This window comes from Electrophorus electricus, chromosome 9 (assembly GCF_041902795.1).
Source record: "Electrophorus electricus isolate QZ-2024a chromosome 9, ASM4190279v1, whole genome shotgun sequence".
Classification (NCBI taxonomy): Eukaryota; Metazoa; Chordata; class Actinopteri; order Gymnotiformes; family Gymnotidae; genus Electrophorus; species Electrophorus electricus.
The window spans coordinates 21134886-21159048 of NC_137505.1; the positions used below are offsets into that span (position 1 = coordinate 21134886).

At 45.3% G+C, this 24163-nt stretch overlaps 2 protein-coding genes across 6 annotated transcripts; one reads left to right on the forward strand and one right to left on the reverse strand.

Moving 5' to 3' along the window:
* Positions 1–1477: 1477 nt before the first annotated feature.
* On the reverse strand, positions 1478–8092 carry lcmt2 (leucine carboxyl methyltransferase 2). Of its 5 annotated transcripts, XM_027033034.3 has the most exons (15): positions 7791–8092; positions 7125–7249; positions 6955–7036; positions 6677–6860; positions 6217–6385; positions 5899–6088; positions 4788–4892; positions 4502–4589; positions 3843–4076; positions 3417–3644; positions 3240–3337; positions 2808–2995; positions 2591–2726; positions 2229–2414; positions 1478–2000 (listed from the first exon to the last, which is right to left on the reverse strand). In XM_027033034.3, the coding sequence occupies exons 1-15, from the start codon at positions 7827–7829 to the stop codon at positions 1965–1967; spliced, it is 2088 nt and encodes a 695-aa protein (XP_026888835.2). In that variant the 5' UTR covers positions 7830–8092; the 3' UTR covers positions 1478–1964. The 5 variants fall into 5 exon arrangements, 4 of the variants coding, with proteins under 4 accessions (XP_026888835.2, XP_081576828.1, XP_026888825.2 ...); XM_081720702.1 differs by having other exon boundaries at positions 1478–2414; positions 3417–3596; XM_027033024.3 differs by having other exon boundaries at positions 1478–2414.
* Positions 8093–8159: 67 nt separating this feature from the next.
* gtf2e1 (general transcription factor IIE, polypeptide 1, alpha) lies at positions 8160–18249 on the forward strand. The gene is made up of 5 exons (XM_027033053.3): positions 8160–8286; positions 9026–9637; positions 15660–15861; positions 16217–16458; positions 16949–18249. Exons 2-5 carry the CDS (start codon positions 9190–9192, stop codon positions 17401–17403), a joined length of 1347 nt encoding a protein of 448 aa, XP_026888854.2. The 5' UTR covers positions 8160–8286; positions 9026–9189; the 3' UTR covers positions 17404–18249.
* The last annotated feature ends 5914 nt before the right edge of the window (positions 18250–24163 follow it).

Here is a 24163-nt window from a genome sequence, read left to right on the forward strand (position 1 = left end):
AATCCTCAGTCTGAGTATTTAAGATGCCATGTTGGTGGTTCAGTAGTCAGTCAGGACTTCAGACGCTTCCCCAAACAAGGTTAAATACTACATTCAGTATTGGCAGGGTGAGTGGCCAGATATCTCCCTTAGGTGGATCGCAATAAATATGACCACAGGAGCAAAAATAAATTTGCTTTAATCGATCTAAATTGCAAAGTCAAAAGATGTTATGATTGCTGCTGGGTGGTGCTGGTTTGATTAAGTTCTAGCTATTATACATTTTTTAGGATTTGTGGCAAGAATCCCTTATAGAAACAAGTAATTCAATTTTTCATTTATTGTGCTAGATATGTATTTGTACTAAGAACTGCTGAAATTATTTCTGAGTAACAAAAAAAAGCACTAATATGAACACACATTTCAACAAAGGATAAGGATACTTCGAAAAATTCACCATTGCTAAAAAGTCTAAAATTACCTGCTGATGACATCAGAGATCTATCATTTCATCCCTTTCTTCATAGCGTTGATCCAACGTGGCTTGATGCTTCACAATGCAGCCCACATACACCTAGCATTCAGCCTGCACTGCGCCATGGTGTTCTGTTGTACACAGTGAATCCAGCTTGCAAATTAATTGAGCATCTTTGCTGAGTTTTGCAGGTCTTTTGAATCATGAACTCTTGTGACGTGCCAGTTCATAAGGTGCCAGCTTTTTAATAACCCCTAAAGGAAGATGGTTTCTGGAGCTCATCTCTGTGCAGACCACAGGTTGAAGGAACATGCCAAACTGGTTTTGGTAAACCATTAGAGCAAGTTCCCAGTCCTACAACTCCATCCGCGTGGACAGTGTACTTGGGAGGCCTTCAAGCACCCCAACTACATGTGCTGACAAGGGGTGAGCACCCAGAGTACCTTTGCTGAATGGGTCTCAAGGACCGGCTCAGCTGCTGCAAGATAATGCCCAAGCCACTCTGCAAGTCCTTTTAAATCGGTCCTATTCTGTGCTGGCAAAAAGTATATCACTGTATAGATTAATTGTGGCAAAATACATTATAGTGATTAGTACAACGACAAAATAAGCATGCATTCTTATTTATTGCTAGAATGTAAGAAGCCCTGTTGATGTTTTAGTGTTCATTCTATTCCAACACTGATGGTATGCTTTGCACAGCAGTACAGCTCCCGCTGACTTTCTGCGTCAACCTGTAAATCATCATAGAAAGTTGCCAGGACAAAAGAGTCATATGAGTCATAAACTGACCATGAAGTGTTGCAGAGAGCTGTGCGTCACAGGATCAATTTGGCTAGCACAAATGGACTGGCCCAGCATTTCAAAGTGGAGCAGAAAAAAAATTAGTGACAAAGAACTGCAAAAGACAAAGAAAAGCTTCCTTTACCTCATCCAGATAAAATATTCTTCATGCATATTCATTCATATTTAATTAATATTAATTCTACAAGAATCTAAGGGGGAAAAAAACATATAGAACAATTACATGTGAAATACTACTTTATTAAATTTGGATTCAATAGAATAAAAATAATGATTATAAAAGGATTGTAAGGCCATAGGGAGTAGCATTTTTGTATCCCGAGTGAAATCCTTGAATTCAACAGTTCAAGAGGGAATTTGGGTGCATGGTCCGGAAACACTTCCATGTCCTTCCTTCCAGTTCCTTCTTATGTCCCCACACTTCTCCAATCCCAACCCCTTTGCCTCTACCGCCTTCCTGCCTTTGACTTGGGCAGACGAGTGGAACCCCGCATAAGATGCAGCTGTATGACATGGCGGACTTTGCGGGCCAGGCCTTTGGGACCACCGAGGATTGCGCCTCCTGAGGGAGGTGCAGTCCTCCCAGGTCCTGGACGGCTACCGGGTCTTCTGCGAACACACCAACTACCACGGCTGCCAGTGCTTCCTAGAGAAAGGCGAGTTCGACCGGCCGTCCAGTCCTTTTGCTGCCTCAGTGAGTAATCCTTCACCACACATTTGCCCTCCAATATCCACTGGGCCTCTGCAAACAACAACAACTAGTTAAAGCCCCATCCCATATTATAACCTTTTGGCTATGATGTCATATGAAGTCTTGGTTAAGATAAAGTCTGCTTGGCAAGTCAGTGGGGTCAAAGATGAATTTGAGTGTGTGAATTTGGTCTTCACGGCATGGTCTTCATAGCTTTTAGTATGAAGGTAGAAGATCCATCCAGGGGAAATAATCAGCAGGGTCCAGAGGTTCTCTTACACAATGTAGTAACTGGGTTGAGTTCTGAAGCACAGGCCTCAGGTCCAGAATAACAGGGTGGGCATTGAGGTGCATCCCAAAAGAAAAGCAGTTCCCTCCACCGCCTATTAGAACCAGCTCAGCGCCATCTGGGTCTAGCAGCTCTGAGCAGAACGAATGCAGCATGAGAGGCCAGGGGACAGACGACTAGAGAGAGTGAGTGACAGAGAGTGAGAGATTCATTCTTTGGCTAGCAAAACAGTAGATGCCAAATTATAAGCAACGCCAAACCAAAAAAGCACAAATGTGGGCTTTTCGTTAAGTTATAAAACACTCTGTATTGAATTGACCCCATTCCCTAAGACCTTGCATACGCGTCTTACCGTGTCGATACTGACTTCAATACTGCCTCCAGTGGCCAGGTTTATTACAGCGACTCCTGGCACCCTGTCTGCCTGTAGCCAAACCCCACCTACTACCACCAAATTTTCACCAATCACGTGGGCTGAATGGGAATACCTGCGAATGGTAGATCGCAAGCACTGAAGGTCAACAAACCAAAAACATTCCAAGTCTGATAAACAGTAACAGCGCTAATACCTTGGGACCAGCGCTGGCTGTAAATGCAGCCTCTCCCAGCAGAAGCCTGCAGGGGTGGGTTTCAGGAGGACAGCATCTCCCAGAGGAACGCCACCTCCACCCAAACCTCCAAACATCACCAGACCTTCTCCACAGGCGCACGCAGAGTGGGAATGCCGAGGCTCTGGAAAGCTGCCTTCAACAGGTATCTGTGGCATATCCATGAAAGAGAGCTCATGTAGGATCAGTTTCTAGCAGTGTCTTCCTCAGGACAACGCTGCCTGACAAACATAAGCCAGTAGAACTGTTTTTCAAAATAAAACTTTTTTTTATTTCAAGTGACATTCCTTTCTTTAAATTCAAAAGTAGATTATGATTATGATTTGGGATACGATAACCAAAAAAGACACTCCTCTGCATCTGAACAATTAAGACAAATGTTCCAACTCTTACATCCATCCAATGCTGCTTCTCCAAACACAGGAAATGGGCATCACCAAGAACAGACTCCCTTTCTGTGTGGCCCCCGAACACAAATAAAAGGTTCCTGTCTGGATAATATAAAAGAAGGCTCACAACACGTCTTAACTCAGAGACTTTATAGTATCACCCAGGACTAAACTCCCTCACCTCCCTGACTCAGCAAAGTAGTTGTATGCCGCCATCTTGCTTTTGGGCCTTCGCCAGTACAGACCATCTTCTCCACAGACAGCTGCATGGTTTTGGGATCATGCTCATCGCTCAGGCAATGGGTGATACGCAGTATGCTGTCAATGGGGTTACGTGGAGAGGTTCTACCCCCTATAACTACTGCACCCCAGCCAGGAACAGAGGTCAGTGTGTGATACATTCGCACATCTGTGTTAAAGAACACATTACTGTTATCCTTAAGGAAAATACAAACTAATATCTCAGACACAGATCATGTACAATAGGAGCTATTTTTTAACTTAAAAAAGCCCTGAAAGCCCACCACAAACACATCATCTGCTCTATGAATTCTAACATTAAGCCAAGAGAGAACAATTTTGGATCAGGCACATAACACACACCCACCTCTCTCTCCATTCAGCTCCGCAAGGGCACATCTCCAGCCGGCCTCGCCTCTGATCAGAGCCACGGCTCCGGTGTTGCGGCCTCCTCTCCCGTAGCCCCCCGTGAGAAGCAGGAGGCTCGGCTCCAGCAGGGTGGAGGCCATCCCAGCCCCCTCCACACACGGAGTCCCAGCTATAGGCCGCGCTGCCACAGATATAGCCTCCAGCTTGGGTACCATCCGCGGAATGGGGGACTCTGAGAGCCAAACAGAGCAGAGAATGCCTTCAAACAGGGATTTTGCCATGTGGAAGTAGCAAGAAAAGGTGAACAGGGACAACATCCTTATATCGGATTTAACTAGGACCCAAATCCAATTATTAAACGGTCTAAGAAGTGGCAACAAAGTGCTCAGATTGATATAAAAATGATGACTTGCTATACAAAATAGCTCTGGTATATAACAATGTAGTGTGACATATGTTACAGTATACCTTGTAGTTACATTAGAGGTACAGGACTTGTCCAAACCATAATGCTAATATTGCTAAAAATGAGAAAGATTGGACAGCCACCAACTAGTATGCAAATGACATTCAGGGGCAGCTGGCTTCTGTTCGCCGTTAGTTACACCTGCACGTCTGATCACACTGTAATTGAAGAGTTTCATTACAGGTACTTGCCTGTAGCTGGACTGAGGAGTGCTGGACTGGTCAGAGGGCCTTTCGAGGCAGTAAGGATGAAGTAGTGCGAGCATTTCTGATGCCACTCCTAATGAGCAACACAAGGGTGGTGCGTCAGGGAGAAGGACTCGTACAGTGCGTGCGTTACACAGACTAAGGGCTGATCTCAAATCATTTTTGTTTTCTTTCATATTCTCCTGAACAAAGTTATATGGACTTGGACAAGCTGACTCTAGTCTAGGTCTCGTGTTAAAATCCGAGAGCATTTGTTTCAGTACAGTCTCACCTCGAATTCATCAAAAGGCTCCAGCTTCTCCATCCTCTCCCTCTCGACCTCCGCTAGGCTGAAGTAGAACTGGTTCATGTCCATGCATACAGATTTGTCCCAACCCTGCGGAAAGCAGGCGGAGGGAGATCACTGGTCATGCACAGGGAGAGAAATGTGCTCAGACATTGGACTGGTGCTGCCAACTACTCTCAGTGGAGAGCAGATAAAGCTAGATGTCACTGGGTGACATCATGTGTTAATTAGCATGCGTTACATTTGGTTGCTTCTCTCCTACTCTCTGTGCTGACGTACACTGTGTTTAATACAGACAAATTCCCCATAAGGCTGTTTTGTTGTCAGACAATGGGACGAGTATAAAGATGGCCCGTTAACGCTACAGGTTAACCGGCAGCCAGTACCATGCCATATCCTAGCTGCTACCTGGATACAATTCTGGTTTTCTAACCATGATGTTATATGACAAACCACATACATAATTTAAAGACAATGGCTGTGCTGTGATTTCAGCTCTATTTACATGTAAAATGATCACTCAGACAGAAAGTTATAAGCGACAGAATATCTTTCGTATTTTTACTCACACAGCACACAGAGTGATAACTGTCAAAACAATACATTAATTTGTCTCAATTAAAACTAATCTTGTCAAGATTAGTCATTGGTCCTTGACAACACTGTTTGCACATGCGCAGCATATTTGCATATGTCAGCTTCTGTGCGGACTGAACGTGCTGCTCAACCTGCCACTGGAAACTCCTTTCTATGAAAGGTAGCCATGGTTTGTCCAAATAGTCACTAGATTTAGCACTGGGTGCTTTTTTTAAAGTCACTAATTCTAGCCACAAAATCACTAAATTAGCAACATCGCATAGGATGTTCCTACGTGATCAAAGGTAACTGTCGACCAATAAACCTTTCTAAATTTAGTCTTTGCATTACCTACTATTTTGTGCATAAACTTGAGATTTCACACGATGGCTACATCTATATCAACCTTAAAAAATTTATCAATTTTTAAAATGTTTTCATATTCTATTATTCATTCACTCATTAATTTGTTTCTTTTAGTTTGCTTGTTTTCTAACTATTTATTAAGTAAAGTTGGTACCTTCTGCAAGAACCTCTGGGTCTGAGCAGCAGTGTCTGGATACTGGCAGAGGGCGTGTATTTTGGAGTTGAGCTTCAGGAAGTGGCTCTGCATGACCTTGCCGAAAGGGTCATCTGGACATATTTGCTCATACATTACAAACAAAGCCTGTGGGAGGATTCCTGCTACCCAGCCAATCACGGCATCTGACCTGGAGCGCCGGGAAAAACCCCCAAAAAAACAGCAAAAAACACAAGAGCTGTGTGTCTCTTCACTACTCGAGAGGATCTCAGGAGGGTTTGGAAACCACAGCTGCACTTGGAAGTGATGTGCACTCACCAACTTGTTTCCATATACGTGAGCACCACCTCAGAGAGAACGAGGGAGGGGATGTTGTGCTGCAGCCCGGCTACACGCAAAACCTCCTCCGCCATTCTCCCATTCCTCAGATCCAGACCCAAAAGGTTATACTGAGCACTGCTCACATACACAGGACCTGCAGCTGAGTCTAAGACAACAGACACACATGGATGAGGTTCAGACAGACAAACTTAGCAAAGAGGACAAGCGTGTCATCGTAGAGAACTGCAGAAAAGGTTATACCAGTTATAAGAATAAATGTGTAGGTGTAACAATAACTGCATCTGATATAAAACATAAAGTAAGAAACTAAACCATGTCAATCAAAAATGAATGCGGTCTATGTTTAATGTCCATTTATCATGACAGTACTTTTTTTTCCCCCAAGAGTTGAGAAGGTTTCCTTCTAAGTTGCTCATAGAAGAAAACAGTGTCTCACCAGTCTGAGATGACAGGTCCCAGTCTGAAAGGGCATCTTTCAAACGGCTGCTGCCACGGATCAGGGCAGCTTTGCGTCTGGAGACATCGGGGAAGTCCACCTCAAATACGACAGCCCGCTGCAAAGCTTTTTCGGCGTGCAGGCGGAAGTAGAGGGAGTCAAATCCCGCACCTAGAGACAGGATCTAAAAAGGGAAAGACAAAGAGGTGGTCTATGGTTCTCTGTGCCAGCCTTCCCAAGACCAATAGAAACAGCTGTTATAGAGGATTCCGTCCTACCTGCCTTCTAGAGCAGCTGTCCGTGACGTGCAGAAACTGTTTTACACAGTGGTCAACTGCTTTCCAGCGAACATAGTAGCCCCTAGTAAGAAACCACAGCTACATTTGACAGCAATTCAAATCTGAACACATCTGTGGTGCAGCACTGAGGTTCTACTCTGTAACCTCACCTATTGATAAGAGGAGCTCTTCGTAGTGACTTGCACACAAAATGTTGGAGGAACTCATCGTGGAAGTAGCCCTGTGTTGCTGCCGACACCTTACTGACCACACTGCTGTCATTGGTGCCCTGCACCTGAGAACGAATGACAGTTAAACTGATAATCAATGAACAGGAGTTATGATGCTAGCCTGCCGACACCTGGTTCGGGTTGTGTACTTCAAAAACACAGCTTCAGTGAACATATGGGTTTCCACTGATTAAAAGCTTCGAAATGTCACTTGTGTGCTCCCTCACCAATATCAGATGTACGAGAGAAGTGGTCGGAGGATTTTGTTAAATTAAGGCATTCACATGACCCAACAAACATTAAGTTTTTGGGTTTTTTTGACAACCTTTAACTATGGCACAGCAACAGATCACCAGTTGTTTTACAATCTCAATAGAATCGCAGTATCGGTGCTTTTAAGTGCCTGTAATGCCCCCTCTACTACCACGATTGTCACTCCTACACTTTACAGATATCTCCTTAGCGCAGCCCTGTTCGTGACCTACACGTTTACCAACCCACCCTTACTTTACCAATATAATACAAAGGGAACAAGTCCGCTTAAGGACTGAAACACGTGCTGTGGTTTCCTTGGGCCAGCCATGATAGGCAAAGGGGGCTTATTACCGCAGCATCCTGCTTTCCCCTGCTGTGCGTCCCGGGCATGTCAGGTGTCCTCCGTCCTACCAGAGGACACGCGGGTCACCTACTCATGATGCCGAACTGCGTCTAGGAAAATAACCACGGTTTTTTGTTTGTTTGTTTTTACAAAAACTCCTGTAGCGGTTCGCAGTTAGGTTGAGCGTTAGCTAGCTGGCTAATGTTGGAAAGCCCAACTTCTACAGTGGGTGCGTAAATTAGCCAGACGTTTGTGGTACCGGAAGTTGTCGATGCGGGCGTCAGTTTTGGCTTATATTTTCGGTACAGGCAAGCAATATAAATATACCGATTTTCTTTATAGTTAAAATTATTTGTTTTATTTAAAAAAAAACATACAAATGAGATAAAATACAAACTTCTGAAGAAGCTAACAGGACTCTTAATTGGGCAACATCCTGTTCGTCACTTCCGAGGTTTCGGCGCTAGCTAGCTTAGCTAGCTGGTGTTCACTCCTCACAGGAAGGTATGTATGCTCTGACGTTCTGTTTCCGTGCGTACAAACTTGTCTTTTGCCGCCGTTTCATTCGGCGATAACGCCTCAGTTTTCACTGAGCCCGTCACGGTAGCTAGTAAGTTAGCTACGATATCAAATATCTTGTGAAAGTGGTCGACTTGGCCGGCTGAAACGTCGCCAGCGCTGTAGTTAGCACGAAGTACCCAAGTTGGTCCAATTGGGTGCTTGCCGTCTGCTGTGTTTATGGAAGGGAGTAGGTTTACTTCAGCTTTAACATGTTACAAGGGGATAAAAATAATACTGCCGAGCACATCCACCTCAGCAAGTCTGATAACAAACCTAACGCTAGCGAGCTGCGTGTAGATGGGCATCGTTTTGACTGCGAGTCGACACTCGTAACTGATGTGTTTGGCTGAAGGTTTACACACGTCTTTACAAGCCCCTTCCTTCAGCCTCCAAACTAACGGTAGTTGGGCTACAGCATCAGTAGTCTCTTAGTGTCGAGAAGTGGGTCTCTGGGGTTCCGTGTGCTGAAAGAGGCTAGTAGGAGAGAGCTGAATTGGTGATGGGAGGAAGCAGCTGTTGGGGGCAGAAAGAACTCCAGTGTTAGCTGATATCAGTTTGTTAAAGCCTTAAGAGCAAAAACATCACAGCACAAATTGGTTGTATGTTAGGATTCGGCGGAACGTTACTGTTACGTTAGTTATAATAAAGGGTTTTAAACTGACCCTGACTCTCTCTGTTACAGAGCACCGTATCACTGCTCGTCCTGTATCTTAACTACATTTCACAAGGCTGTTCCACTTTTTAAATACCCGTCATACTCTCCTCTACCGTGACTCACTCCAGCGTTTTAGAGCTCCTTTACTGTGGTCCCCCCCCCCCACACTGCCTCCTCCTGCTCCCTCCGCCATGACTGAACCGGAGCTGCTGACGGAGGTGCCGGCGGCGCTGAAGCGGCTGGCCAAGCAGGTGGTGAGGGGTTTCTACGGCATCGAGCACGCGCTGGCGCTGGACGTGCTGATCCGCAACGCGTGCGTGCGGGAGGAGGACATGCTGGAGCTGCTGAAGTTCGACCGCAAGCAGCTGCGCTCTGTGCTCAACACGCTGAAGGGGGACAAGTTCGTGAAGTGCCGCATGCGCGTGGAGACGGCGCCCGACGGCAAGACCACGCGCCACAACTACTATTTCATCAACTACCGGCTGCTGGTCAACGTGGTGAAGTACAAGCTGGACCACATGCGGCGGCGTATCGAGACGGACGAGCGCGACTCCACCAACCGGGCGTCGTTCCGCTGCCCCTGCTGCCACAGCACGTTCACCGATCTGGAGGCCAACCAGCTGTTCGACCCACTGACGGGTGAGGCCAGGACGTAGGAGGCTGAGGGAAGGAAGGAGGACGTAGCCCTCGGGTGAATGTGTTGGGTTCAGCCTGTGTGTGTGGGTGGGAATGTGGGGAGACTTAAACCCTCAATCAGGGCTTTCCCATCAGTGGGATACCTGGCATTATTCACTGTTCCTCTTCTGGTTTTCCCCATGTGTACATCATTTGTAAACATTTGGTCAAAATCCTAGATGAGAATCTCAAACCTTTTTTATTTTTTGGAATCTGATGGTTGCCCAGCTTCAGTAATTCACTCCAGTGAGCATGTGGGGAAGCCTTGATGGTGGTGTTCTGTCACTGTCCTGTTACCGATGCCTTGAATCTTATTCGCTGGTTCTTAATTTATGGTCAGTGCAGAATTGTCAGTAGGTGATGATCGTGAGATTTGTGAGGATAAAAATTCTGTTTACAGAAATTCAAATGCTCTAAAAGTAGCTGCATCACACTATTGATCAAGATGAATATTGCAGTAATAGCACAGATTACAAAAAAGTGCTTCAGTGATTTTGTGGCTGTTGATTGAAATTGTCTCCATTGGGTGCAAAACTGCCAGTTGCAGTGATTATACACATTTTAAATAAATTAATATTTCCCCCAATTATACCTTGCATTGGCAAAACTATATGTGGACACTAGATGGCAGCAAGGTTCTAAAAATATTCAGGTACTTTAACGCAGACTTCAAATAGGACATGAGATGAATTTTAACTAATGTCGGTTAGTTTTAATTGGGGAATTTTTCAACTGTCTCAGCTTTCATGAAGAGGTAGGCAAAGTGATTTCAAAAAAGAGGGTGAAACATGCATGTATCATGTTCCATAATGAAGTTATGAAGGCTGCAGACAAGATGAGGAAAAAGAGTGAGTCATTGCACATGGATATTATAGTGCTTTGCTGTCTAACATCAGCGGACTGTCTCTCGCTACCGTCCCTCCATTCACCTACTGTCTCCTCTTTGCTTTGTGTTTTATTGTTCCCCTCTGTTACAGTTTTATGTCTGCGTAGCAGAGTGATTTATGTCTGCGTAGCAGAGTAAAACACACACACACACACACAACTACTCTGGGCTGCTTTGGGTATGACGTGCTGTGTGTTTTAATGAATTGGACTTTGTAACGGTTTGGAGATACAGCTCTGAATGAGCGCATTTTCTTTCTCAAAGCCTCTGTTGAGGACTGAGCTGAACAGTCAATGATGCCTCCTGGCTATTAACTTAAGCATGTTGGGTGGCTGGCGTTTGCCGTACTCTGTTCTAGAGTCACGTATGGTTTATTTAACGTGCGTCTTCCGTGGGAAGCTTAAGCTGTTTTAAATACTGAGAAAAGGGGGCCAGGTGACGGAAGTTATGCAGGCTGGATGATGCGCGTACACACACCTACAGACACACACTGAAGCTATATATTCCTGCCAGTAGCCCAAGAAACTGCTTCTGCTTTCATATGCGAGCTTTCACGTACAACCTGCCAGTGTACTACCCACAGTTCCATATATAAAAATACAGTTCTAGTGTCCTGCTCTGTCTGCAGCCCTCATTTGAAAGGAGGTCCTGTATACTGGGAGAGTCGCCATGTAACTAAGCCAGAGCAGTAGAGAAAGCGGGACCGTTGGTAGGAGTGAGCGCTGACGTGGTAAAGTGGGGGATTGGGGGGGGGGGTGGCGGTTTGGTTAGATGCTCCAACATGCGGCAGCCACTCTCCCCACCAGGGGAGAGCTTGACGGTGGGTAGGAGAGGCGAGCTGTTGCTAGGATACACAGCAGGATGGTCAAGCAGGCAGGTAGGCAAAGAGCAGCCACTCTGTTAGCCCTGCCAAAGAGCCTGACCCAGAGCCCATCCCCAACACACACACACACTTACAGCCAGGGGCCATTGGAGAGGTCCTCTACACTTGAATTCCAATCTTCCTGAGTTTATCACACTGCATTACTGTCGTTATCACCATCAATTTGGAAGCCCTGCATCGTCTCCCAACAGTCGAACCAAATGTAACTACTGATGAGTACTGGCGTTGGGAGTGGGGCTTACTGGTGGGAGGTCCTGTTTAATGGTGATCCAGACCAGGCTGGTGATGTAATTGAATAGGAGCTAGGAGCCTTTACCCCAAACACCTTGTAGTGTAGATCCTCAATGCACAGTTATTCTTCATGCTCCGGAAATGACAGATGAGAATGGTTTGAGGATGTTTTGGAGCTGTATTATGCATATGTGATTGTTTCAAGGATTGTAGGCAAAGGCTCATTAATCTTTTGATGATGAGATGAGTAGGACGCTGGAATGTTTGTTGCCTACAGCAAGTTGAACTTCATCTTGACTTGAAGTCAAACTCATACAGCTGAAGCATTGAGCATGCAAACGAGGACTGACCATGTGTCAGCGGTTTTATTTCATTGGATGATTGCCTAGAGATCTTCCTCTCTGGTCTCTGCTTTGATGGCACAGATAGAGAGATCTCAGCTTTGATCGAGCCAGCCTCCTTGAGAGAGAACTTGCGCTTTGATAGCCATCTTGCCTCATCCTCACCCTCTACACGTTACTCTCACCAACTCTCTCTCTTACACCCTTTTCAGGTGGCACTTTTTTTCAAAGTCATGCCTCAAAGTCACAATGTATCATTCTTGCACAGTTCTGTTAGTAGAAACATGCTCAAAAAGGCTCGAGTGGTGCATGCAATAGAAGTATCTGGTAACTAATGAAACCCCCTCATGCTGTTTTCATAGATGCAGTGAACCTTTTTTTATGATTATTGCTAAGAATTCCCACCGTCACATTTTGAATTAAGGCATGAATACTCAGTCATTTTTTGTTGAACTCGTTCTAATGTCTGTGGGTTTTTTGTTCCCAGTTTTGCTTGAGCATGGAACTCCTATCATTTAAAAGAGCCCTGATGAGAGAGCTCTGTGTAATTTAGCCTAGACTTTATTCATGTGTGATAAATAGCACAAACTATCCATACAGAAAGACAAAGCCCATTTTACTCCATGTGAAAGACTTGGTGGTGCTTACACACAAAACAAATATCTTCAAGGTTGGCATGAACTAGGAGACAGGTAGTGTGTGTGTGTGTGTGTGTGTGTGTGTGTGTGTGTGTGTGTGTGTGTGTGTGTGTGTGTGTGCGCGCGCATATCTATGGATGCAAGTATGAATGAGGCTGTGTGTTAATTGTGCTGAGCGTTTGATGGCTCTGTCAGAGTCTTCTGCTTGGGAAGCTCTAGTCTGCCATTAGTTCTAATTGCAAAGACGTCACTTGCATATTCAAAGACACAGTTATGCCTTTTTATTTTTTTTCTCCACCGCTTATTCATCTTCAGTCTGCATCTCTTGTTCTCATTTTCTCTCTCCTTTTGTCTCTCCTGTTTCTTCCTCTGAAATTGCATTAACTACAGTTCCAAACTCCAAGTACCAGAAGCACAGGTATTTATGTAGCTTTAATCTACTGGTAATTTGTTGCTGATTTGTAAAGTGTGTGTGTGTGTGTGTGTGTGTGTGTGTGTGTGTGTCTCTCTCTCTCTCTCTCTCTCTCTCTCTCTCTCTCTCTCTCTCTCTCTCTCTCTCTCTCTCTCTCTCTCTCTCTGACTTTGGCTCTTTCTCACTGTTCTTTGCAGTCTCATGAACATCAGGAGGTATATTTACATTTACGACATTTAGCAGACACTCTTATCCAGAGCAACTTACAAAAGTGCTTTGTCATTTCCTCATAGAATACAGCCTAGTACAGTAGGTTAGAAATAAACATACCACTGAACTAGAATACTGTAGAATACAGGGATGAATGCTGATACCTAGAAGTGCACAATACACAAGGTCTATCTTAAACAATGATAAGTGCTATGAACAATAAGTGATAGAGTTTGTTAAACAACATAAACAATACCCTACAATAAGTACTAATGTCAGTCAATAAGGGAGCAGTGTCAGTTGTCCTTTAAATATTCTGCAAATAGATGGTTCTTCAGTCTGAGTTTGAAGACTGCAAGAGACTCTGCTGTCCAGACAGCAAGTGGGAGTTCATTCCACCATTTTGGAGCCAGGACAGAAAATAGTCTCGATGCTTGTCTTCCATGAGACCTGAAGCACGGTATTTCAAGCCGAGCCGTACTTGAGGTTCGAGGTACTCGAGGTACGGATCAGGCTTTAACCATTGACCTCATGTATGAAGGGGCTGGTCCATTTTTTGGCTTTGTAGGCAAGCTTCAAGGTTTTAAATCTGATGCGTGCAGCCAATGAAGGGAGGGCAGCAGTGGAGTAACGTGTGAACTTTTGGAAGATTGAAGACCAGTCGTGTTGCTTCATTCTGGACAAGTTGTAGAGGTTTAATGGCTCTTGGAGGAAGACCAGCAAGTAGCAAGTTGCAGTAGTCTAGTTTTGAGATCACAAGAGACTGCACAAGCACCTGGTTAGCTTCCTGCAAGAGAAAGGGCCGAATACTTCGTATGTTACAAAGGAGGAATCTGCAAGACCGGGTTAGATTAAAAACATGAGTTGAGAACGACAACTGGTTGTCCAAAGTTATGCCCAGGCTCCAGGCAGCTTCGGATGGTGATACCAGGGAGTTCTCGTAGGAAACAGTGAGGTCATGGTAAGGGGTGGGAGTACCTAGGATGAACAGAAGCTCAGTTTTACTGGGGTTGAGCTTCAAGTGGTGGGCTGTCCATGACACAATGTCAGTCAAGCATGCTGAGATGCATCTGGAGACCTGCAAGTCAATGGGTGGAAAAGAGAGAAATAGAGTGTCATCAGCATAGCAGTGATAGGAGAAACCATGAGAAGATATTACATCACCAAGAGAAGAGAATACTGAGCCTTGTGGAACACCAGTGGAGAGTCTACACGGTTTGTATGTGGATTCTCTCCATGTCACCTGATTGGACCGTCCCTCCAGATAGGACTGAAACCATCTCTAAGCAGAGCCAGTCACACCAAGCCTGGAGAGAACAGAGAGAAGAATGTTGTGGTTCACTGTCAGAGGCTGCTGAAGGGTCTAGAAGAATCAAAACAGATGACAATTTGGCAGCTTTGACAGCATGAAGTTTCACAATCACTGCTCTATTAATGTTGCCTCAAAGTCTGTTTATATCTTTGGGAACTTATTTACTATTTGTTCTTGTTGTGTGATGTTAATACATTAGCTGTACTTCAGGCTATATTGCAAGGAGAAGGTAGGTGGTGTAGTTTTCAGTAGACAGGTCATACTGATGGCTATGACGAGATCACACCCTGCTTGTCCATATGCGTGTCAAGGGTGTCAAAAAATCTTTGTGTGCATTCAGTTGATCTCCTTTTACTTTTGTTCTCTACATCTCTCATCAAATTATCTTTCCACATCCCAGCCTTGGGTTGGCAAAGGGAACTGCTGTAATAAAAGACCCAGCCGGAGGTGATTTGTTTTTCATGAGTGCTTTCACGGGACTTGTCAGCTTGCCAGAATAGCTTTTCAAAATGGAAATTGCAATGAATCATTTACTTTGTTGATTTCACCTCCAGCCCAATATCAAGGGCAGTTTTCTCCCTTTCCTACCCCCAACAAAACAGCCACCTTTCACCCCGGCAGCCCAAATGCAGAATCGCCGTCTCCGGCTCCTTCGGTTGTTTTAGAACGCGTTGAAGACACGAAATGACTCTCACTGTCTTTGACACACAAGCCCAACCCTTTCGAACACGTAAGTGCCGTATGTGCCAGCTGACCCGCGTTTTATTCCGGCTTGTGCACGTTCCTTTTCAGGGGCCTGCCAGTGCTGATACGAGCAAAACTATATATGCATACTACATACCCAGCAGCTAACGCACACACCACACACACAGGCCTGCTGTGTGTTCTACCATCAGTGTGGCTGTAAATAACTTCAGCACCAGATGGCAAACCAGTCTTGCCCCTTATGCCAAGCCACCAGCCACTCTGTTTACTAGCAGTATCGAAGTGTAAGGTTTTATAAAGCAGTGTGTGCCACTGAATTAAGCATGCGTACTGCTGTTGATGTTCTACGCGTCTCTCTCCCCATTCAGGGACATTCCGCTGTACATTCTGTCAGACTGAGGTAGAGGAGGATGAGTCGGCTATGCCGAAGAAGGATGCCCGCACGCTGGTTGCTCGCTTCAACGAGCAGATCGAGCCCATTTATGTGCTCCTACGGGAGACCGAAGACGTCAACCTGTCACATGACCTGCTGGAGCCAGAGCCTACAGAAATCCCTGCCCTGAAGCAGAGGTTGGACTGTCCCCCTCTCGTTCACTCTCAGGCCGAGCCGTGTAGATTTTGGGTGCTTGATAGACTGCAGTTTAACGTTCCAGTTCCTGTCTGTCTGATCCCTTTTGCTGCAACTTTTATCTAGGTCCTCTACACAGATTAACCATTACCTCGGTATCAGTCAGACCGTATGATAAAGACTAGTTACATATAACATTACTTTCAAGGTGTTGAAAGGTAACATGCCATGTCCAGCAGGGGGGAAACTTCCTTTCTGCTCTCGGGTCTTTTTTTCCACCGAGTGAAATCTGTGATCTTTTATCATTGTAACCTACCATGCAAATGTGTGTCTCTATTCACCCCCCCCCCCCCGCAGCCGGGAGCGTGCAACGCTGTCCGGAGGGCCGGCAATGGCCGGAGCCATGGGCCGTGAAGTCTGGAGGACAAAGGACTCATCGTACGCCGACCTGTACACGCAGAACGTGGTAATCAGCATGGAGGACCAGGAGCCCCAGCAGACGCAGGCGGCCGAGGCCAAGGCCCTTAAAGAGAGGCCAGTCTGGCTGACTCAGAGCACCGTGGATGGGGCCTACAGTGAGACAGACACCCTCAAGAACTGTGAGTACCAGCACAGCATTCTGGAGCAGGGTTTCTCGAAAATAATTTTATTATCAGCGACCAGTTTTGGTTATTTTGGCAAGTCTGGCCTTTGTGATGCATGTTTGCAAATGACCAGATGTTATGATTAAATGATCTTATAGCCACTTCTATGTTTATTTGTTTTACTTGTAGCTCTTTAGAGACTTCAAAAACACTGAGATGGTACCTCAGATATCTAAAACAAATATGTCTATCTGGCCATGGGTTTTGGGGTTTTTTTTGCATTGGGTGCTACATCTATATTTTTTAGAAGGGAAACACGTCTCTCATCAACTATGGAAATAAATTTACTTAAGTCATCATCTCGTTGTTCTCAGTTTCCATGACATGGCTTTAAATTCTGTAATAAGTTCTGCATTTTGTTAGTATACATTTGAGGCAACAGGACAAACCCATCTGTGACAGCTGAGGAGTGTTGTATTCAGCGGTGTTTGTTTCTACACTCCAGCTGGCGAGGACTCCTTGATGACCCGGGAGGGCATGGCCGGGCGTGGCCAAGCGTCGGACGAGAACGAGGAAGTGATGCGTGCCCTCCTGATTCACGAGAAAAGGAGCGGCAGCGGCCCGGCGGGCGGAGCCGCGTCCAAGCCCACCCTCTCGGCGGTCAACGCCAGCGACTCCGAGAGCGACACCAGCGAGTCGGACGAGGACTCTCCAGCCCAGCCTTCCGCCCACATGGCCACCTCCATGCTGAGGCTGGGGAGGCAGGAGGAGGAGGACGACGACGACGAGGAAGATGAGTTCGAGGAAGTGGGTGACGATCCGGTCGTGATGGTGGGGGGGCGATCCTACTCGTACAGGGTGGTGAGCCAGAGGCCTGACCTGGTGGAACAGATGAGCGCCCAGGAGAAGGAGGCCTACATCGATATGGGCCAAACCCTTTTTCAGGACATGTATTTCTAAAGTGCCTGTGGCGCCTCTCACTCTCTCTCTCCTGTTTTTCTTTGCATTTCTTCTTCTACCTCCTTTCTTTGCCATCTTTATGCTCACTTTGCCACAGCAGGAGTCGGTGCCACACTGCTTCCTTTGGCAGGAGAGCACACATTATGTCCAGCTCTGCAGAGCGCTGTGCCGTGGGCCAGAGTCCAGCCGAGAGGAGCAGTGTTACTGCGCAGAGCAGGCCTCCCGTCGACAGCTACTCACCCTTTTTGCACACACTCTTGCTGGACTCGCAGCGACGCTAGTGCCAAGCAGCCGTGGTATTTTTCCTTCCATTTCAGGATGAATAAACATACGCACACCCAGTCCTGGGTCCCTTGCTTAAGTGTTTCCGTGGTAACCTCTGGAACAGGTGACTTGCCAGAATGCAGAGAGGGAGGCTGTCGTCAGCGTTTCGCTCACAGCCGTCCCAGACGTGCTGTCCACTGCCCTCCTCTGTTCAGAGCCCTCGCGATATTCTGGGACAGTATTCAGAAAGCATAACGGTGTTGACAAAAATTGAATGAATTTTTTTTGTTTACTTTTTATTTTTCTTTCCTGTCTTCGTGTCAAACCCTTCGCTTTATGACGAAATTGGATTCGGTTTATCTGCATATGACCGTGTGTGTGGGCCACGCGCAAGTGTATTTGTGTGTGTTTGGGGGGGGCGGGGACAGGTTGTTTATAATTGATTCTTTTATAGCAATAAACTGCTGCTGGGGAATTTGTTTGTACATTATATAAATGTGTTATATGTTTCAGATAAAAGTTCAGTTAAAACCAGTACAACTTTAAGGTGCCAGACTCCCTCAATAAATGCTAATATTTGGAGACGGTGATATTTATTACAGTAAGCATAACTGAAATGGAAAACTGAGTACTATCTTGACACTACTAAAGACTGTCTGAAACCATTTTTGTATTTAAATGGACAGTCCCTCTGCTGTTTCTTTGATTGGCGGAGCTCAGCTCTCTGATTCTTCTTTACGTATGAAAATGAAATTTTGTGCCAAAGTGAAAACCAAGAATAGCCCAAGAATGTACATCACAGCACCTACGTTTTCGGAATTGGACGCAGTCCAGTTTTTTCCGAACTCCAAAAAAGTCTAGAACTGCTCATTTCTACCACATTTGTTTGACCTTAGCAGCTAATTCGCAAGCCCTTGACGAGCTGCATCTTGGGTAGGTCAGCAGAAACTACAGTGTCCAGTTCAGAGATGATCAGGACAGGGATTAGGAGACCCTGATGGAAGTAATGACCCTCTGCCCAGGCTTTGCCCATGATGCAATAACACTGCGTGCTACTGTAGGACTGTCTTATTTCTCAGGGCTTTTTCCCCCCTTCTCTAAAGCTGCTGTTTCACATACAAACACCATTAGGAACCAACAGTGTCGTGTATAAAAATCATCACACCATGGGCCACAGCCATGAGTTAGTTATATTGCATCACTAATTCTGCCCCCCAATCTCCTTAGCAGGGTCTTTATTCTAAAATCTCTGAACACATGCATGTGTTCATTGGTCACATAACATTACTACAATGATGTAAATACAGCCAATAGATTTTTTGTTTTTTGTTTTTTTCCTCCATTTTTTTAAAAATCTCAGTGGACAGACAGTAAGCCCATACCGGTGTGATTTTTTGTTTGTTTGTTTGTGCTTTTTGTTTTGGAGTAATGTTTTTTTAGATGCAGACAAGGCAGCTAGTTGACACAGTAGCATCTCACCAGCTCTGCCCAGGGCCTTCGTAATGCTTTTACTGTCTTATGAACAAAATCTTAATTCTCACATTTAACAATCAGATTTAGTATTTACTAATGGGTTAGATATTTTATCTTGTGCTTTTGATTAATTTTGTTTGTCCTTCCAAAAGGCAGTGTAGGCAAAAGCCACGGCTGGGCTAATTGGGCTATGGAGACAGATGGTGGTTTTAGGACCTACTGACATACTATAAATAGGCAAGCTCAGTAAAATGCACACAAGCACTGTGCGTCAGTCATCTAAAATCCATTCTACGATTTTGTGTCCAGACTAAACTCGTCTTTTATTGTTGTGTGCCTTCCTATTTGCCTACGGCCGCACTTTGCAGAGAGCCAGTCCGGGGGCTGTCTCTCCCCCAGGGCTGTATTTCAGTCACTCTGGACTCTAACTCCATTCTTCTGGTGGTGTGAACTGCTACCGTTCCACTGGGGAAATGAGGCGAAGGTGTGGGCCGATCTCATCCCTGTGATGCAACAAGTCCAGGTGATGTTACCATCCGTTATGAGTGCTTCATATCCGGTTCGGTAGGGCAAAGAGTCTTGCTTAATGTGCCACAGACCGGAGTGGTTCGTTCATCCTTAGGCTTATGCAAAAGATAAATTAATACTTCAGAAGGGCGTTTGTCCAATTCATGCTTCTACATGTCGGCTGCGGGAACTCTGAATACAGTGAGTAAAGCTGGCTTGACTGACATTGGCATTTCTTCATCCACCCAAGCCCCCCCTGAAATCTTGCAGCTCTTGAGCAAAGCTCAAATCCTACAACTGTCCAAGCTCTACAAGCCGATCATCCTGGTCGGTAGTCAGGGATCGATGCCTCAATAAACCTAAAATATACGAAAGAAGCTCAGGAGAAAGTCAGTCTAGTGCTGTACAAGTGAACAGCTTTTTAGCTGCAGTTAGTATCTGACTAACGGCTCCGCCCACCAGGTCGCTGCCTCTCCTGGTGAATGAGGAGGGCGCGCATCACTTCCTCGTTCTCGTCCGGCGCTTGGCCACGCCCGGCCACGCCCTCCCCGGTCATCATGGAGTCCTCGCCAGCTGGAGTGTAGAAACAAACACCGCTGAATACAACACTCCTCAGCTGTCACAGATGGGTTTGTCCTGTTGCCTCAAATGTATACTAACAAAATGCAGAACTTATTACAGAATTTAAAGCCATGTCATGGAAACTGAGAACAACGAGATGATGACCTAAGTAAATTTATTTCCATAGTTGATGAGAGACGTGTTTCCCTTCTGAAAAAATACAAATGTAGCACCCAATGCAAAAAAAACCCCAAAAAACCCAAGGCCAGATAGACCGTTTTCTTACTTTATGTGCCAGAGGTGAGCGGTCTGACCTTACTTTTCAAGATGCCTGTGTCTTTAATCTCACCGCCCTTTCCTCTCTTATGAGGTGCAAAGCCTTTTGTACAGAAACGCTCAGCAATGAGCGCAGGAAGAGGAGTGATGATGCTTAATACGCAGTGGGACAGGCAGAGGGGACAAATCAAGCGCCTTGGCTGACATTCATTTCTGTGTCCCGGGACGCTGCTTTTACCAAGACCAGAATACTTAATCTGCTGCGTCTTGACTGCCTAATGGGTGGCCAGGCATTTATGAGGACTTTGGCCTGCTCCCATTAAAGGGAAGAAATCATCAAGGGTAAAAAAAAACAGTAAAGTCGAACGCTTTGCTTTGAACCATCTTGCTGTTCATTTAGTTGTTAAACTGTCATGAAACAGGCACAGTAATCTGCTGTCGGTCGTAGACGGCCTATGATGTAGAGAACTGATACGGACATACTGATTCAGAAACAGTTGGAAAATGATCAATGATTATGAACCATGTACATGGATCAAGATACAAGATTATAATTTTGATGGATTAGAAAAGAAAATGTAAAAATTATTCCACAGCTGGTACCTCATCTGTAAGAAGTGAAACCAGCTGCAATGACCGCTGTAGGACTCCTGTGTTCTCCTCTGGCATGGCTCAGCGTCCTGTGGGTGGCAGCTATCTTGTGCTGAAGCAAACAAAATGAGCTGAGTGGTCAAATTGAACCATCTCCTTTCCTCTTTTCTGTCTCTTGCTCTCCAAAAGCCAGCAGATGCCTGTGCTGACATCATTCCAGAGCCAGAACACGGCCCCCTGGGAGTTGTAGGCTGTTCTGGGAGGCCTGTTTTCCCAGCTCAGGCATGCCAGCCAGGCAAGAGAGTCTGGTGCAGGGAGCTAAACCATTCTCAGGAAACCAGCTGTTTATTATCCCTATTGACAGTTCCTTTCACCACTCCTCTGCCTCACCCACTCGTCGGGGTCTTCCCATCTTCATTGCTCAAAGGTTGCATATGAACAAACAAGACCAAAAATGATGGGCAGTTATACCCTGATTTGTTGTGTGGGGAATTTGTTAACCTCTTCACAGTGGTTTGAGAAACTGAAGGTTGTGAGGAATGAGGTACTTGTTTGATCCAGACATGTGAATGAGGAAAGAGGAATAATTTATCTCTTATTTTCATGTGAAAGAAATTGTACAACCCCAGGGAAAGACAAGGAAAACCTGTTGAGTCACAGTGAGGGAAACAAGGCTTGTCCAGACCATTAAAAGCCTTGTTTCATCTCCTCTTGGTCAGATCTAATCTAACCGTCCTCATTAGGGGCTAATTGATGTCGATGTGCAATTATGGGATCCCGCGCATTGGTTTTCATGCTGAGAGGAAATGCTATTCTCTCTGTCCCTTGATGTTATGGCTGCTTTCCTGATCCTGACCCAATCCCAGGATGCAGGTACACTGGCCTCTTGGCAGATGCATTACCGAGCTGGAGAAACTGACCGAAGAAGCTTGGGTCCTCCACTGCTCCGTAAAGGACTAACCGCATGCCTGAACACAAGCCTCAGCACAACCACAACTGTGTGCCGTTGACTCTGTGAGCCCCAGTGCTGGAACAGTCACGGCTCAGATTCCATGCTTCGTCATGTATGTTCCAGAGCCAGTCTCAATTTCAAACACACTGGGGTCACTTTTGGTGCTTTACAAACAAACAGCACGTTCATGGCTCCGTATTCATATTCATGGCCCGTGTATTAAAATGGAGTCAAAGTCATACTACTAATTTGATTTTGCATTTGATCCCGTTGAGGTGCAATGGTGCATATATGATTACATACATTATCTGGTGCTGAGAAAACAAGGTAATGTCTGCAACAGTTTTTCCTCCTGAGAAGAGAGATTTGAGAGACCTGGACTTGAAGTAGACTGCTGTGGAGCCCACATGACTTAATTACAGTACTGTGTGAGCTCAGTGTGCACCTCTGTATTGTGTGGTATGTTCCTCAGTAGTTAACTGGAAATGCACTGTTTTTCATTGTTTTATACTCAGTCACAGTGGATTCAAAATGAAACGGTGACCATGAGATTGCAGAATTGCAGAACATCATCTTTAATGTGTATGTGTATGTAAATCTGTATTATCAGTCTCCCATTTTCAGGAAACCTTAAATAACTAGCGCTTGACTGTAGATCCTTTGCAGTCAGTGACTACACAGTAGATGACGGGGAGTTCTCCCGGGCGATGCTCTGCCAGCCCTGTAATGCAGACTCTATAAATTCTTGCTTGGTTTGTGGGCGTTTTGGCTTCAGTCTAGTTTTCAGTAAATGAACTTCATGCTCAAGAGAGTTCATATGATTGACTTGGCCAGTCACGAACATTCCACTTTAATGGCCCTGAAACACCCCATAGTTGCTTTGGTAGTGTGTTCTGACTCACTGTCTTGCTACAGCTTCTATATTTTGAACTAGATGGTGTAATGGTGTCGCTGCTGTCAGCAGACGCGTCATCAGTAAAGGTGAGTGTGGGTGCAGGCCTACATGACCTTCTCAAAATGGTTGGTAGGTTCTATACTTCGAATCCTGAGCAGGTTCTTTTTGTTTTCCGTATTTTCCTTGATCACTTTGATCACTGAATCTTTGTCTCAGCAGTTCATGAGACCATACAGGCTTATAATTGTAACTGGTTTCTGTTTCTGAGGCTTACCAATGATTTCAATCTTGTTGTAAACCCTGACCTAACCACCTAACTGGTGTCTGTCTTACACATGTACTAGATGCTGTGATAGCGTGTTGTTCTGTTTATGGGACTGTTTAACAGACTGCCTGGTCTTTGCTAGGTTCATCACTGTGCTCTTGCGTTTTAAGTATCAAATATTCGAGTTGGACACATCAGCTGCACATGCTGTGTCCTAAAGTTGTGCGGTGACTGTAACAGACTCCAAATGCAAATGCCACGTGTAGAATTAAAGGCAGACCTTGTTTGACCTTTTCTGCATTAACTACTGAAGCTAGCTGCTACTTGTCAGCTAGCACAAATGAGACCCAGCTGCACGAGAAGTAACTGAAACAACCAATTATGCTTACAGTCCTCTGAAGTGCAGGACTATGTATGAAAAGAGAGACGATTGCTACACTGAATCTACCAACACTCACTGGCCAATTATTTATGTATACCTAAGTTATAAGTGGATTGTACAGACTAGCAATGTGCCGTGTAGATCTGTTACCATGCACAATTTGTCAGATATCTTCTACCCCAGTCAACACTATTCAGGTTCTTATAATTTAACCGCCATTAACCAGATGATCTTTAATGGCAGACCATTCTCAGCACTGGCATGGTAGTGTTATGGTAGTATGGGAGAACACCTTGGCACCCTGGTGTTCCTTTATTTGACCATTTGTAAAGAGTTGGAGGATGGGTAATATAAATCGAGCCTGGCCACAGATGGACAGTAGTTTCTAACTGTACACCTACAATCCTTACTGCACTTGCCTTGCATAAACGCATATGAAATTATAACCACATGCTTGTGCTGGCATATGCAGGCGTGACTGCCCAATTAAATGGCAAGCAAACAGAAGGCCAAGCTTTGGTTTGTGCAATTTATATGAATCACATTTACATGAATCACATTTAATCACAGCCTTGAAAATACTGGGAGCCATGC

Excerpts from the sequence above, each read along its gene's own strand:
- lcmt2 (XM_027033024.3), bottom strand. The coding sequence starts at position 7,829 with ATGCCCGGGACGCACAGCAGGGGAAAGCAGGATGCTGCG. Across the intron at positions 6,861-6,954 it reads ACAGCTGCTCTAGAAGGCAG|ATCCTGTCTCTAGGTGCGGG; the intron begins GTAGGACGGAAT and ends TTCCCTTTTTAG. Across the intron at positions 2,727-2,807 it reads CAGCCAGCGCTGGTCCCAAG|GTATTCCCATTCAGCCCACG; the intron begins GTATTAGCGCTG and ends TACCATTCGCAG.
- gtf2e1 (XM_027033053.3), top strand. The coding sequence starts at position 9,190 with ATGACTGAACCGGAGCTGCTGACGGAGGTGCCGGCGGCGCTGAAGCGG. Across the intron at positions 15,862-16,216 it reads ATCCCTGCCCTGAAGCAGAG|CCGGGAGCGTGCAACGCTGT; the intron begins GTTGGACTGTCC and ends CCCCCCCCGCAG. Across the intron at positions 16,459-16,948 it reads GACAGACACCCTCAAGAACT|CTGGCGAGGACTCCTTGATG; the intron begins GTGAGTACCAGC and ends TCTACACTCCAG.